General features: G+C 36.8%; 1 protein-coding gene across 3 annotated transcripts in view; it reads left to right on the top strand.

Annotated features, from left to right (window-relative positions):
- Positions 1-17,941, top strand: part of astn1 (astrotactin 1) — a 168,131-nt gene that overhangs the window by 124,682 nt on the left and 25,508 nt on the right. For all 3 annotated transcript variants that reach the window (XM_041270924.1, XM_041270923.1, XM_041270922.1), the window contains 3 exons: positions 9,038-9,306; positions 9,467-9,600; positions 11,350-11,501. In XM_041270924.1, coding sequence (XP_041126858.1) covers positions 9,038-9,306; positions 9,467-9,600; positions 11,350-11,501 — 555 coding nt within the window. The remainder of the gene's footprint in view (positions 1-9,037; positions 9,307-9,466; positions 9,601-11,349; positions 11,502-17,941) is intronic.

The following is a 17,941-nucleotide window of genomic DNA, read 5'->3' as shown; positions in this document are numbered from 1 at the left end:
ACTAAATAATGATCTTGAAATGAGATATAAATGCAATTTATATTAATATATTCTCTAGTTAGATGTACAGGTTTTTTTTTTTGTTTGGTTTGTTTTTTGTTTTTTTTCCCTGTCCTGTAGATTGGGGTAGCTTTGCCAGCTAGTGAAGTTCATCTTGTCAGACAACTTCAGCTGTTTCCCAGTCAGTCATTGTCATACCTGGGGATTTCGCCAAACACCAATTAAGTACGATATTCAGACTCTCTGTCAAATCCCCACACTTAAACGATCTAATACGAGACGTTCAAACAGATGGCCATGTAGTTAACTTGTTAGCGTGTATTATGACTACAACAAATGAATGAAAGCATTATTATTATTATTATTATTATTATTATTATTATTATTATTATTATTATTATTATTATTATTATTAGTAGTATTTTGAATTTGAAGGTTAACTTACTAGGACAGGACTGTCGAGAGGGGGCTGAGAGGGTGGACTGAAGCAGTATGGGGGAAACTGACAGGTGTAATTGGCACCATTCCACCACAGAAGCTGCAGGAGGGTTCTCTGGGAAAAGCAGTGAAAATGCTACTGACAGCTCCTTTTCCACAGGGCAGACAGTGAGAGGAGGGGCCAAGCGGGCGCTGTGCTTTTGTTTTCTGCAAGCCTGGTGTCGAAAGAGGACAACCCTCACGACTGTGTGTGGAACCAGGGTGAGCTAAGGGTTATAACAACATGTGGAACTAAGGCAATTGTTAGAACTTTAAGGTAGGGATTCATTTCCAAAATGTATTTAGTTTATGCAAGGAGAAGGTTCCTGAAGTGGGACCTCCATCTTAGTGGGAGTAGCGCTTGGCCACCGTTTATTTTCTAGTTTTTGGGGTTTTTCAGTGTTTCGGTTTTTCAATTTTGTATTATCTACAATATGTGGTTGTCCTTCCGCGGCCAAATACTACTGCATCTGACTGCTGGTATATTAATAAAACCTAGACGCCTGAGCGCCATTTCAACGTCAAATTCTCTGTCTCATATGTTCTCTCAGCAGGTACCTACATGTAACAGCACTCTCCTGTTACAAAATACATAATAAATATTTACTTCTAGAAGTTATTATGGTGTGTCATTTAATGTGAGAAAAAAGTGGAAATTCAAAAAAAGGAACATGTTCCTACACGGGAATCTGACTGAAAACTATGATCAGTTGTAAATTATGTGTTAATGAAATACTGACAACACTTGGCAGCAGCGACTGGATAATTTCTACAAAGCAACGGAAATCAATCATGATTTGAAAAACTGCACTTGCTAATTAGTCATTGGACTCTCCTAAGGAGAAATATCCAATTGTGCTAAATGAGGCTTGATTGTGAGTTTTATACTGTAAACTGTTGTCTGAAGAGGAGAGCGCTGAAAATGATTTGTATTTGAAGTCTTGGCAGGCAATGCCCTAACCACCAAATTCATTTCTTGTATCACTTTAACCACTAGCTTGATCCCACTTTGTTACTGTAAATAAAATGTCTGTGTTGGGAACATTTGATATCTTTCTAGTCATCAACTGCAATTCTTAAAGCAATGGGGTTTAGTATACAGTTGTAATAAAACGTACGGGATTGCACTAATAATAAATACTGGATTGCACTTATGTAAACTCTTTGGGCTTTCAGTCAGATATGTGGTGTGTAGAATTGTTTTGATTACAGCAAATAACATCCACTCTCAACAAGCTAAATCAATACAAGTAACCTATGTAGTGAAGCCTGCAGACACATTTCAAGCAGACATGGAAACATGTAACAGTGCAGGCTGAAGATCAGAGTGATTCCGGAACAATGCTGAGTTCTAGAGATGGCAATAATATCCTTGCAGCAAGTTACAACTCAACAAGAACGAATCATTAGGGAATTGCAGCATGCTGTATACACACATAAATCAGTACTGGAAATCTAATCACCCCTTTGTACTGGCTCCATTGGAACTCATTAACTGCATTGACGAACATCAAGACAGACAATGAAAAAGAAACAAGGTTGGATAGCACCGCATCACAGGCAGGATAAAGTTTTCATCAGTAACAGCGTTATAGTTGTTGTATCATGGGAACGCAGAGGAAACCTGTGCCAGTGTGATCCTAAATAGACCAAGGCTCAACCAATCACATCTAATAATTGCACAAATAATTAAACAAAAGCCTGTCAGACTTCAAAATCCACATCCCCCTCTCTGTTTTCAAAATGTATTATAAGCACAGAATTACAGAAATTAGCAATGCACTCAAAAACTGATTAATTAGGACTTTGGAGGATTGCAGTAGCTGATAAGCTGGTGACTAATGAGCCCCAGCTTAGAGAGAGATCACTCCCTCAGACCTGGCTTGCTGCTGATCACCTCGTCCCATCCCTTATAATGTTGCCAACTTTGTGTGGTACCTTTTACACTGCTGCATCGTTTTAATGCACAAACACAAAAATAAAATAACCTTTACAAATGAACAATAATAAACCATTGTATGTTGATGATACAGTTTTATCAAATGTTGCTATTTACACCACAAGAGAAAGAGGAGAGACTGGATATTTTTTACTGTATATTAAAGGTAGCCCTAATACATTTAATACAATTTATGTTTCTACATCTGTCCCTACCATTGCATTCCCATCCACTCTTGTAGCCTCACATGTCACTTAAAATCAACACGGGCAAATGGCTTTCAGCTACACTTCCTGTTTATATTCAATTGATACCACCTGATTGAAGACCTACCTGAACACGCGTGTACTGTAGTTAGTATAACCCATTGCTGCTACAGCACATTATATATCTCACAAAAATAAAAAAAAAATACTTTCATAAAAATGTAATTCACTGCCAGGCACTTTCAAAAACAACATGTGTATTACACACAGAAATCCTCTTAACATTTGTAAAATGAGAAACTTTTTCTAACCTGTTAAGTTGCAGTATGACAGAGATGAAAAGCTGATGATACTCTCGGGGTTAATAGGACAGCCCCGGCACAGATACCCTCCATCACTCCTACCTGAGCACCTTTACCCACAGTACCAGGGGCTGCGTCAGCAAACTCTGCCCTTATGTGTTCCCGGGCTGAGGCTGTGGACTCAAAGGACGGGCTGTCAAGAACGTATTGCATTTGTATTTTTTTTTTTTTTTTTTTTTTCCCCAGGTGGATAAAATGTACAATGTGCTAGTTTTAGTATTTCAAGTCTGTACATGTCACCATACTTTCACCACTTATTCAATTTATATGTAAATCACAGATGTCAGCTTTCAGTTTAATCTTTAGAAACAAGCAACTCTTTAGAAACAAGCAAGGCTTTTTTGGGGGAAATGAAGGGGTATATACTTCAGCAATGTCCCTGTATAAATACCTTTAAATTGATAGGAATTCCAATTCCCACTGTGTAGCAATGGCAGAGTCTCAATAGAAACGTTGACAGTTAATGTTCTGTCCTATCTGTTTTTGCTGATAAATATTAATTGCCTTTTTACTCTATGCTCGGCTTAATGAGCCGCTCAGATGTCAGAGAGTAATTAAGGGGACATATTTTATCAACTTAATTACAGATATTTCCTTCCCATTGATTCATACCGTTGCTTTTCAGTAACAAGGTTAGCAAGGTGGACATGCATAATTTCAAAATGTATTATACAGTACCTTGCCTTTCCCCAAAAGCCTTCTTCTTAATTTGTGCTGTGAATAAGGGGGAACAGTTCTTTTTTTGTCAGTGACAGACTCTTAAAGGGGGGGGTGGGGGGATTATGCATTATAAATAAAAGGGAGGAAAGTTAAGTGAACAGCCCCATTGTACGGAAGACTGTAAATGCTCTAGGATTGTGTTTTAATCTGGGTGATTTGTAGTATTCGTTTTAGAGGGCAGCAGTTCCAGGTCACACAGTCAAAATTTATCTTACTTTCAAAATATAATTGTCAGCAAAGTGCTGGGAATGGCAGGGAACTCGCAATAACTTTAGATGAAATCATGGTAACATCAAGCATATTTGAGGCACTTCCTATGCCAGAGCAAATCGTCAATGGAATAGCTGGTATGTTATTTGTGCTTCAATAAACAATGTGTCTAAATGATCAGCATTTATATCTTACCTGAATCCATTACGTCCCCGCTGTGCTCCAGAGCTCACCTCTTTCTCCCCAGCCTCCACGTGCTTTTGACTTTGTCTACCGGGGGAGGGCAGCTATGCTGCCCTTCTGACCATGGCTTCCCTAAGGTCAGCCTCTCCATGTGCAAGCTAATTTATGGGCAGTGGTACCTCAAAAATGTAGTGTCAAATATGTATAATGTAGTATTGTTGCCTAGTGTATGTTTTAATAAATAATCTATTGCATTAGTTTCTTGACTAAACTAATTCTGATGAACAATAGCTCTGAAATGTTTGTGTACACGTAATACACAATACACACCTAGTAGAGATAATCTTTGAAAATGTGATTGCAAAATCAAGAACATTATGCACTATAGATACAAAACTAGAAAGCCATGTGCTGCCCTGCAAAAGTAATTGGAATACATTTGTGGGATCATTAATAGAAATGTATTTCTTACATATGAGGTAGTTCATTTTCCCATTATTGTGCAGATTTTCTTAATATTTTACACTGATTGAATTTTCTTAAGCATATTCACCAAGCTTTTGGATAACAATCTTGTTCACAGTTACTATTCCCTCAGCTGATACATTTTGCAGCTGTTTTCCTTTCTGGTAGTATTCTGCATCCTTGCTCAACCTCCATGAGATTTCAGACAGGACTGGACAGAAAACACACACCACCTAAATACATTTTGACACATTTGAAATGCAGTAGTGTTCATGCAATACAACACAATAAAATATGTTTATAGTTAAATAAAACAATTGTTGTTTTAGTTTTTTTTTAAATATATTATATTTTTAAATATATTAAAGAAATGGGCTTGTAACCAAGAGGTCTTCAGTTCAAATCCCAGCCCAGCTGCTGACACACTGTGTGACCCTGAGCAAGTCACTTAACCTCCATGTGCTCAGTCTTTTGATGCATAGTTCACACCCCCTAGTCTCATATCTTGTAAAGTGCTTTGTGATGGTGGTCCACTATGAAAGGTGCTATATAAAAAGTATTAATTTAATGCATATGTGCAATGCAATTTTCAAACATGGTGTTATACTCTCTTTTTAAACGGCTACCTCCCTGATAAATATAGATTTTCCCAATCCAAATCTTAACAGGTTTTTGAGGGTTTTTTCACCCAACCAAACATTTATAATGCTGCAAAGTGTGAATAACATCCAATGCTGGATGTAAGGTTGTGAATATGCATTTTTCCATGGTTTAATAGAGCAAGTTATTAGTCAAGATGGTCCTATGTGAGTTTTAGGGTGTTGATATCTGATCTCCAAGCTCTGTTCTTTCCATAACTATGTACACGTATTTTTAAGTAACATGATCATTAAATAACTGCACTTATTTATCGTAGTTTTATGGTATGTGGTGTTTTTTAAAAGGCTACTTAGCTACAGTAATTCCATTTTACTCTAAGATAACATAATTATGGTGCTGTACAGTACAGTAATTATAGCAGCTGCACCAAACATAACAGGTGTTTTTGGCTTTTACTGCACTGTTAGTAATAGATAATTGTACACACTTATAGATTTTATAATTTGGCACTATTAATCAGATCCTTGGGCTCCTGTGATATAAGCAAGCATGTCTCACTGTATTATCCTATATAAATACAATGTTAACCCTCTTTTGCACAGTTCTTATATTTTTCTTATAAATCATGTAAAATGATGTGTGAGTCTAGATTTAAGTAATTTAAAGGATACAATATACCTGTTTGTATACAATATGCAAAAACAAGTTCAGTTTAAACCAACTGGAATTCAAGCATCTCTAATTTAATCTCTGGCTTTAGTAGATGGGGTGTCCATGGAAATCAGAGTTTGCATTGATAGAACGAAGGAGCTGTCAGTTAGTTTTAAAGGAAGCAGCTGAAAGTTCTGAGATTAATCAAGCACAGATTGGAAGATTAAGTGCCATTGGAACTTGTAAATAAATATTTCACAGCGTCAGGGTCCTGGGTTCGATTCTGTGTGGAGTTTACATATTCTCCCCATGTTCACATGGGTTTTCTCTGGGTACTCTGGTTTCCTCCCACAGTCCAAGAACATGCTGTTGAGGTTGATTGGTCACTCTAAATTGCCCTGTGTGTGTGTGCAGTGCCCTGCAATGGACTGGCATCCCATCCAGGGTGTAGTCCTGCCTTGCGCCCTGTGTCTGCCAGGTTAGGCTCCAGCTCACTGCAACCCTGTAAAGGATTAAGCAAATAATAATGGATGGATACTTACAATGATATTACAGTAATTCTAGGCTAACAGCATGTAATGCAGTATCTTAACTCTGTAACTGTCAACTGAAATCATTGCATGGCATGATTAAGAGGCAGGCATTGCCGTTGACATTGGTTTTACCATGCTGCATTTTTAATAAGAGGTATGCTGTGCAGATCTGTAAACATCAGTGCCATGTTAATATTATTTTTCTCTGGGGCAATCCTCTGATTCTAATGGAATAAGTGTTTCCGCTACCAAATGATGGCTAGCATTATACATTGTGGCTGACAGGCAGTGTTAGTTTGTGCCATCTTAACAGGTACAGCCCTCTAGAAAAATGTAGAGTTTAAAAAGGGTTTGTGGTTGCTCAGTGCCATCTAGTGTGTAAAAGTGCCATTTTATTTAATAAGAGCAATACAGTACTTTCATTCTTTCAGTATTGGTATAATCAACACATTTTATGCCAATTTAGACATCCTGATTTATATTAGTTCTGGGAGTTTCCAAATTGAAACCTAAAGGCACAGCTGTAACTGACTGGCTGACATGCTGGGTAGACCATGGAAACAGAATAGTTATATATTGGGAATGGTTTGTTAAGATAGGTATTACGTTTACATGGCATTGGCCCAGAATATGATTACATTTCATCCAAATAGATGACACAATTAAGGAAATTGAATACACTGTTTGCTCAAGACACAGCTAGTTTATCATTATAACATCATCTTGTTCTGCTTTGGTTTGCTTTATATCAATGAGCTTGGTGCGTTTCCCACTCCATTACCTACAATTATGGAGCTGTTGAGGGTGAATTTGAGAGGGGTATTGCTGCAGAACGAAGGCTCCCACAGCATAGCTCACACAGGATAGCTACACAGAGTAGTGCTGCGTGCGCAAACCGTAATAGACGTCATCAGTATATGCTACAGCCCGATCACATGATAAGGGTGATAAATTTAGGTACTGAAACAAAGTTTATTTCATAACAATAACCTAACCCTAAACCTGAGGTTCGTGGGGTATTGTGATCACGTGGTTGGGGTGTTGAGGGTCAGTGAAGCACTACGTAAATTACGAGTTGCGCACACAGACTACCCTGTGTAAGCAATGCTGTGGGAGCCTTCTTTCTGTAGCTATATACACTTGTTGAATTCAGGAACTATGCTAACTTTCAATACTACATTGCTTTGGACAAATCACGGGCTTACTGATGCTAAAATGAGTTTTGAATACCTTGAATTTAGTAAAAAGGAGGGTACACTAAAAGAAAATGTGCTGAATAACTTGGGACACAAGTAAGAGGGAGCAACTATACAACAGGTAGGTTAGTATTACAAAACAACAAAACACATGGACAGGTGTCATTGAGAATGAGAGCCTTAGAGAGTTGATGACACCACTTTGTAAAAAGAGAAGATAAAAGCATTATCATTGTAATGATTTTCAAAGAACAACAGGTCAACTTTCCCCATACTATACATAGACAGAAGACAAAAGAAAGGATGAATTCTAATTTGTAGTTGGCCATCCATCTGTAAAATGTAGCACCCAGCATAGTTTCATAACCATTTATTCAACAAAATCTGCAGAGACCTCTGACTCCAGACCTCAGCAATGAATCTGTAGCTTCATGTTGAGGAAACATTGAGATTAACACCCTTCAACCTCAGCCTGGCAGCGAGTTTCTACATGATATTGCGCTACATGTAACTGAAAATTTTCCAAGCTTCATTGCTCACATAAGTATCCTAGCTTTTATCACCCACGGTTTAGTAGGCTAGTATGACAAGTATTTTGTGGCTGTCCATTTAATGATGTACATGGAACGGTTTGTTAGGTGTTCACAGAACTACTGTTTGCATGAGGCATGCAGTCCACATAAAGAGGGTCATACAGAAACATGCATTTTAAATACAAACATTATGGACAGTGTAGTCTGTGGTTAATTTAAATAAAAAATAAAACAAATACAAAAATAGTAACTGCAAGTGTTAAGGATGCAATTACATACAGTAGTATATTTTTGGGATGATTTCCGAAAAGGACAGAACATTATTTCCAAAATACAATACTGTACATGTACTAAAGACATTAGGCAAAATGATTTGTCTACTTTCCAATTGCATTAGAGCCACCATCAGAAGCAGGGTTTTCAAAGTCAAAGTTTTTTGAGCTTTTAAAATGTGTCTGTTAAGCTCAGCGGCATGTGTTAATGTATGAATAATAAAAATGTTTATTTAATGGCACAAGCTCACAAGTCACTTTGCAAATGCACACATTGAGATTCATTAGCTAATGTTATTGTACAGTTTAACTGTAATGTGTTTTTAAAAAATGCATTTAACCCCATTAACCCCCACATCTATTCTTAATATCACCAGTGTGTTCAGGAATCAGGAATCATTTAACTCAGTGACTGCAAACTGGTCCTTTTAAACTATTGTAACTAGGGCAAATGTAATACTTAAAAAACATGATGCAGAAGATGCAGATATTATATATTTATAACTACTTGGTTGTGGACACACAACTTTGTCAAAAATAGTTAACATTTGAGGGTTTTTGTTTATACCTTCAGAAAGAGTACAACCCGCCCCCCCCCAAAAAAAAAAAACCCAAAACAAAACAAAGCAAAAAAAAAAACACAAATATAACATATAACTGCAGAAAACTTAAACTGTCTTATGTACGCAGGGAATTCTCCTTCTGATGAATCTGAAGAAAGAGAAAAGGAACCCAAGACCCTCACTTTCCCAGCATATATTGCCAGCCTATTCGATTCGGGTGCCAAGCGAATGGCGGCAGGTGTCCGGATGGACTGTGGAAGTCAGGGTCAGTGCCCCTCGTCCTGTCACCTGTGTCACATGAGCCCTGGGACGGGACGCTCCATGGAGCCAGTGCTGCTCCAGATCACTAAGACAGCACCACTGTATGAGCTGATCTCCAACAATGAAACCCAGAGGGTAAGGAAGTACAGTATGAACCTTCTTAGACTTTGGCTATAAGTTACTTATAGGATTGAATGCAAGCTAGTACAACTGTAAAATGCCAAACAGCGCATTGGAAGCAATTGCTAATAAAAAGTAAAAATACATGATTCGGTTCCCAATGCATTTATTGCAGGCCCTGCAGAAAGCCATGATGAGCATGCTGTGGTGCTCGGGAAGTGGTGAAGTCATCAATGACTGGTGCAGGTGTGACTCCAGTGCTTTCGGAGCAGACGGACTTCCTACCTGTGCAGCCCTTCCACACCCTGTGTATGTAGCACCATGTGTTGAGGCTTCCTTGTTTGCTATACAACTCCATGAATCCACAGACATTTCTAAAATGTCCCAATTACTCGCCTGTGTTCGGTATGTGTCGAATAAGGGATAAAGGATGACTTTTTGTTTTGCAAGGAGCTCATGACAACAACACCGGCAGACATTTTCAAACTCTTAGGTGATTTTATGACTTCAGCAGAAATCAGCTGGACTAATTGCATTGTGGTCTGCACTGATGGAACAAAAAAAAAAAAAAAGAAACATTTTCCATGACATTTCAGCCATTTTCCACTTTGTAGCCTTGCACCATCTCTCATATCTACCCCATCCTCACGGATTTTCAGTTTAAATTACATCACAAAAAAAAAAAAAAGTGTTAATTGGATATTTTGTTGTTACCTAATGGGTTTTGCAATGGTGTATTAGCATGTTTAACTAATTTGCGTAGCAAGAAATAAAGAAATTAAACTAATTTCAAAAGTAACAGGCATGATAATTAGGTGTCGTTTTTAGAGGGAAGTAAAGATGGAAAATAAAATGTAAACTAGAACGCATATACCGGTATATATACTATAAAATTGTACACATAATTGACAACAAGTTATAGTACAGCACTAAGAGTTTTGTAATTATAAATTAATTACAAATTTAGCTACGTTTTAATAATTAATATGCATTACTTAAATAAAGAACACTAATTTTATAGAAAAAGCACATCTATTTGATTTTCTTTTAACATGCTTTAACGCAGAAGGTAAAATAGATTCACACTAAGGGATTAACAGGGTTTAACTTTTGCAAATAGCAATTGTTTATAGTATAATCTAGTCCAGGGACATTATAATTGTAATCCCAAATTATTTTATGAATTACAGTAACTACAACCACAGTCTCTGTGGCTGTACAAGGCATTTGAATTAAAAGAAAAGATTGTACACTGCTAAAGAGCAAATTATATATTGCGATATAGCTATTATTCAATATTAAAAGGAAGCTATTACATACTTTAACTGCACGTGAAGTTATTGTGCAATAAATACAACTATATATTTTAAATCACTTGTGCTACACAGACCCATTTATACCCAGTACACCAATACATATACACCAACAGTAATACACCACACACAACATATAAACATAAAATACACACAGCGGCGGGGCACACTGGGTTAACATAGGTCTGCCCCATGCAAACTCATTTTTATACATTGTTTGCATTTTAACTGAATAGTCAGGTTTAACATTCCCTACATATTTGATGCTCTTTATATAATTAACACATACTTTTCTAATATCGGTATACCTTGCATACTAAAGTCTGTTCCAAAAAGGTATCTGTTTTAAATACAACATTTAATAAACTAGTATTTACGTATCTCTCTCCATGCTGTATGCAGCTCATGGTACATCTGCAGATCCAGGCTTTGTATTCCCTGCTGTCGATGCGATCGAGTCAAACACTTTCAATCATAACATATATGAAGCGATGCACTTTTTATTTTTCTGTACCATAAAACCACTAATGGCATTTCTTAAAGACATGTTATAAATTCGGTTTATAAATCAAAGTTACTATATAAAGAACATCAATAGTAGGCTATGTGCTGGAGCACCTCACTTCTGTACCAAGTATTGAAAAAAAAAACTGTTTATTGATTAACCATGGATCTGTCTCCACATTTCTAAAACTCACCAAAAAAAGTATAATTTATTAATTATTTCTTGTTGTCATGTTTCCAGGTTAAAGTTATCTCATGTGTATGAACCAAGCAGCTCATTGGTTGTCTTGGAATGGGATCACACAGAACCACCAATTGGGGTGAGGATTGTTGACTACCTCATCAGCCAGGAGAAGGTGACGGAGAGGACAGACCATTCGAAGGTGGAGACAGGTAACCTTGTTGATATCCAGAGGAATTAGGAAGTCAGCTGTCCTGGGAGGAGTAGATTCAGATTATATAAGGGTTCAGAACTCAGTGCAGGTGGGGTTGTAGGGGCTTGGGTGTGGCAGGTGAGCTGTGTACAACAAACCAGACCACACCACACCACACCAGACCAGACTACACCAGTTCAAACAATAAAACAATTAACCCAATACACGTTTTTAGGCAGGGAGGATTTTAACCCCCTCCTTGCTGTGTTACTATATATATATATATATATATATATATATATATATATATATATATATATATATATATATATAGGGCTACATATATATATATAGGGCTGAGCTTTTGTCGGTACATTTTTAGCAACATTTAAACCATATCTACATACACACGCTCTCCTTATATTACTTTCTGATACTGACAGCCCTGGTTAGTATTTTCTAAGCAAAAAACCCTAAATAAGCAAATAACTTTTTAACATCGCAAAGACTTAACTACAAATTAAAAAAAAAAACAAACAAAAAAAAAAAAAAACATGTACACATCAAAGTATATATTGAAATGTTTGTATTTATGGTTGTAATTAAAGTTGCTAGTGGAGATAGAACTATATACTGTATACATATTGAAAACATTTTCAGATAGTGTAATGTTTTTAGAATAGAGTGTTTCTTAGAGGTTCATTTAACAACAAAAAAAAACAGGAACCTATTCTGTTTTTTTTTTGTTGTTGTAGTTTATTTTTTTTTTATATAAGTAACTTTGCCCAAAATTATATGGTTTAAAAAAAAATTTAAATATAAAACAAATGAAAAAAAGAGATGAACTTCACCCATGTACAGTGTTAATGCAAAATGGCTACAGGAAAGCAAAAGCGAGTTGTGCTTACAATTGAAAAAAAGTTGTACATACTTTCACTTCTGGAGAAGGTAATTACCAGGGATAAAATAGAACAGTATTTTGACATTGTAAAAAGCACTGTGACTAATATTAAAAAGTCATCCTCGGAGATTCAAAAGTTTGTGGTCTTTGATAATAGGGGTGCGATTTTTTAGATCAATTGCACTAGTATTTGAGCATTACAATTTCCGAATACTCGAATCAAACGCCACTCTCCTTTACACGTACTTTACTAGTGTACATAAATTCAGAGTATTCAAATTCACGTATCCACACAGAATTAAATTGCAGAAAGAGATGCCTGGCCTACCTGTCTGAACTGTGTCTCAGAGGTCCTTTACTTTACTGTAGTAGCTCCAACATACAAATGTAAACTGTACTAAACATAAAGGGCCATTTGATCCAAACGATTCAAGTGAAAAAAGACTTCCACCTATGGGAAGATTGGGGAATGAACAGCTGCAGTACAGTTTTCTTTAAGTTTTTCCAGCCTCGCTGTTATTGTTTTATGGGTCGGCACAGTATTGGGATAATCTTACATTGATTACAAAACTGCTGCATTCATGATTCACACGCACTGTCCTCACAGGGGATAACGTGATCACACTCTATTCAGCTAAATCTATAGCAAATGTTGTTATGGATGTTTGCTTTTTATTGCCACCAGTAGCTCCATCCACAGTAATTCTGAATGTTTTCATTTCAAATGGTGAAGCACTGAACTTGTGTTTTTTGGTAAGGCAATTTTGTTTGGCATAATTATTTACATACCACAGTTTTCTCGTCCGGTTCCTCAAAATACTTCCAAATGCAGATTCCTTTGTTTGAAGATGCCATTTTAAATATAGAACAAACTCAGAAAAAAAAAAAGCTTGTCATTAACATTATTACCCCTACGTGGAATTGATAGCATACCACACCTACTACAGGCATGAACACACACAGTGCACCAATGAAGCGCCAGATCAACCAAGAATAAAACCCACCCCAGTGTCAATCTTTCTGTTGCACCAATTAGAAAAGCTACTTGGAGGCCCTTACTGTGGCACTACAGCAGTCAGATAAGCGACAGACTACTGATGATAAATTACTAAAATACATTAACATTATACATGAATACATAAATACATGACCGGTTATACGTCTAGCATATTATTAAACGTTAACCATTTCTTTAGAGTTTATATGTTGAAATATATGTAGTTAGGTATAGTACATATAATTATGCTGTTTGTTCTTTTGCTGATGCACTGTTAAGTGATTCCGTGAATGTGAGGCCCATACATATAACTTTGCAGTGCATTCAAATTTGCAAAAGATGTAGCTGTTGTAACCTGAATCACTCCTGATTTAGAGTGTTGTTGTTTAACATTTATCCTAATGAACTTTCATTGTGGTTGTGCTTTTTTTAATAAACAGAATGTCAATGTTTCCATAGATCAGTGCATCAGTGTGTAATTGTATTATACACCCTTTGTAAAACAGACTGCCTTCACTTATTTCCTAGAGAGAGAGAGAGGTTTTAAAATCGTCTTAATGGTTGTCTATTTACTTAAAATATTTTGGTTTGTAAATGACAGGTCCTCTGTCCTCTGGGGGCATGGCCCAATCAGTGAGGTAGTGCCTCCAAGGATCCTCCGCAGAGTCACAGGATTTCTATGTTTTACTGGGGTTCCCGGGGGCCCAAGGGGCCGACCTTCGCGTTATGTTCTTGCGGTATAAAGTCCGGGCCCCGTCCTTTGCCTTGGCTCGCAGGCCACTAACAGTTTGAAACATGCACTCTTGGCCTGCAGGCCATCATAATTCCCTCGAGGCTAAGCCTCTAAACACTAACCCATATTCTTCAAGCAGCCCTAACTCCCGCCCGTGAACTTTAGGCTGCTCATAAAAGCTGTACCTTGTTATAACTTGGAGGGTGCAAAATGTCCCAGCTTCTGGGAAAGTTTATTTGACATCAATATACATTAGAGACTCGTCTGTTCGAAATGTACAGAAAGGGTTTTTAAAATGTGCTTATACTGAGTAGACACTGTAGATTGAAATAGGCTAATAGAAAGAGAGATATGCTGCTGAAAACAGCATTATCTTTCTTTAAATAGTGGAATTTTTTTAAATCCTTTTTTATGTGATTGCTAAGGGGTATGGAACTTGCCTTGTCAAAACAAAACATATTATAAGTAAAGGATAGCTAGGAAACTTTAAACTATACCATTATACATGCAATGATTGAAGAGGGTATCGAGAGTGAATATCAATGGATAGGAACTTTCCCCTTACAGGCAGCATGGTCTTCTAGCAGAAACATGGCTGTGCCTTTTTTTTCTAAGCTTTTCCTAATTCTGTATAGTTTAGTCTCTTTCAGAACAGCGGGTCTTATTTAAAAGAACTGAAAGGAATGAAATTCCTTTGGTATGTTATATTTTGATTGGGATATACACTGTTACCAATAAAAGCAGCTGAAACTTTTTCATGTGTCTATTTTCCTCGCAGTCATTAGGATTTGTCTTGGTCAAAACAGCCACATGAAAAAGATTGGAACAGCCACATGAAAAGATTGGATTCCCTCCTATAAATAAATCTCTACATATTTTGTAGAACACAACCCCCCCCCCCGGGCGGTAACTGTTTCTGCACTACAAAATGCAACCACAAGGTGGTACCAAAGGACAGTGAAATATACCTAATTAAACCAGAGCAAGGAATGAAATAAGATTAGACCTGAGTTTTTTAAAAGAGGCTCAACCAGTCAAAAGGGACACACTTCTCTACATGCATCTCTGCTTTAAGGATAATTCGTAATCACTCATTTATTCCAATTGTTATGGACTGTTAGGTGGCGTTATCAAGATGTTGTTTATTCAATCTTGTTAAAGCTTTAGTATTCCACAATTCTGTTGATTTTCTACTATCGTATAATTCCTTGGTATTCCTTGGTATCTGTTACTACATTTTCTATAGATTCATAGTTGTGCCCTGCATTGCAGCAGATAAAACAGGCACATGAAAGCTGTATATGAATAATACTTTCTGAGTTGAGATTTATTTACTGATGTTTTGTGGGGTTTTTTTTGTTTTGTTTTGTTTTTTTTACAATACACTTGACCATGGCAAATACTCTTTAAAACCACTGTTTAATATTGAAAAAAAATCCGTAACGCTATATGTGCCTTGAGATGATTCAGGGCCAAACTCGATATTTATTACACTAATTAATGATCAAAGACAATATGACAATTGTTAACTAACAATTAACAGGTCATCGTGGGCCACGACCTACGCCGCTAAACGAATTACATTTTAAAAGGAATTTCAGGGTGGAACTTCTGTCACTGTTTATTCGCTTCTCTCTGTGCTTCAGAACAACAACACACACACTCCCTATAGGGTGCCATTCAGGAAACAAATCACTCGTTATATCTACAACTTCATTGGATTGCTGGCATATGTATTACAATTATATAGGTGTTTGTGCATATGTATTGGAATTTTATTACAACTCTATTGGTTAGCCACTGTATGTATTTATTTATTTGCAACACTATTGGTTAGCTTGCAAATGTATTGGATTTCTATTACAATTTTATTGTTAAGCTGGTGTGTATATTGATTTATGTACTACTCTGTTGGTTAGCGGTCATGTGTATTGAATTATCTACAATTCTATCGGTTAGCGGCCGTGTGTTGGTATTGATGATAACTGTACTGATGGCTCGAGTGAAAATGTAGTGGGTTCAGTGAAAATGTATTGGAAATAAGCAGGCAGGATTTAGACAGCGTCATAATGTGATTCAGGCACACAATTTGACATCATACCCTGTTCTCAGATGTTGAAACTGACTGAATCGGAAGTCTGATTGCATTCATCTTGGCCCAGCCAGGTTCTCTATGAAAACAAACAGCTGCCAGGCCCAGGCTGATGTGAGCACTTTAATACCCTGTGACGGCAGTAAGTCACACCATGTGTTGGGCACTGGTCTGTTCACTGATGTACCCACAGTAGGGCTCCGAAACATGACAGAGTTTGGTGGGGTTCCCATAACACAGCAGAAGTGCCCGAAGATGGCCACTGAAGAACAAATGTACAGTGTAATTCTTCAAGACTTTTTAAGAGACTGGAAGAAAATGCATTCCCAGGTTTTTGTGAGCGATCTCATTCCAACAGCAGTTAACGGCAGGTGCCAGTTGTGGTAGGGAGAATCCCCTTTCAGTTTTAAAAATGTGTGTTCCCAAGTTATGCTTTAAACATGACTTTTATAAAGCAAATACATATATTTTAAAGTTTGTGACAATTACAAAGGATTTTATTTTGCTTAAAAATAATCATTTAAAAACATAAATAAAACTGAACCAAGCCTTTCTGACATAGATCTGGGTCATGGTCGCAAACCGTTATAGACTGAGAGGTAAAAATCAGCAGTAAAAATCAAAGGGGGCACTCTGATAAAGCAGTTTGAAAATAACTTACAGGATATTCAGAAAGGATTCAAATAAACACAGGCAAAGTCAACAGTTAAATAAGCATTTTTCAAAAGCATAGGGCTTCTGTTCTTCTGTTTATTTATTCCATTTTCAGTAGTTATTTATTATATTTTTTGCCAAAAAACGATGTTTATCAAATAACAGTGTGGAGTACCTCTAACAATATAGAGTAAGCTGCTGCATGGACGAGGTAAGTAATAAGTAGTTGTCTTCAGTTTTGTTGATTACAACCCAAAATTATATACCCTTATATAGAGAAATATATAACATAAATACTCTATACTGCAGCACTGTAGTTTTTTCACTTGTCTCTGCAGATTGTGAGATTATAGGGCCATTTACAACAGAGAAGTCAATTAAGAGTACTGTAGTTAGTATGACATCATAAAACAATCTCTTGATCAGCTCCACATGCCCTATTTTAGAATGTTTTTTTAATCAGATGCTCTAAATCAAATGTACTGTACCTTAAAACAGAATTTAAGCCTTAGCTCAAAGTCCATATCTCAGGTTTTCAACCAGGGGTATGCATACCCCAGGGGGTACTTCTCAGGGTCATAGGGGGTACGCAGGACGACTCAGAAATGCACAAATAATAATGAAATTAAAAGGAAATAATGTTACATATTCTCTAAACCACTATATATAATTATTTAATCTTTGTTTAGCAGCTCAAGGTGAACTGCAGATGAAAAACAACCACACAGAATCTGTCACATCCACATTTTCCACCTGTGCACATCCACGATTTTGATTGAGTGGATGTCCACTCTGATGTAAAGGTGAAGCAAGCGTCTGGTGATTGTGCCTATAACGAGCATTCTGTGCTACTCATGCTCTATGCTGTTTTCAACTTCTTGTAGCAGTGATGAACAATGTTTCTGCATTTTTTAGAAGTATAAATGCTCTGATAAACATAAATAATAATCACAATACTCATACTTTGACATTTTTGATTTTATTTATTACCATGGTTTAGTAACAGCAATAGTGGCTGGTTGAAAAATGAAAGAAGAAAACACAAGAGTCTACAGAATGCTTTTGATGTTGTAAACATTTTA

The sequence above is a fragment of the Polyodon spathula genome, chromosome 14 (genome assembly GCF_017654505.1).
Source record: "Polyodon spathula isolate WHYD16114869_AA chromosome 14, ASM1765450v1, whole genome shotgun sequence".
Classification (NCBI taxonomy): Eukaryota; Metazoa; Chordata; class Actinopteri; order Acipenseriformes; family Polyodontidae; genus Polyodon; species Polyodon spathula.
The sequence above is the reverse complement of the archived record's forward strand: the minus strand, read 5'-3'. Positions and strand labels throughout refer to the sequence as shown.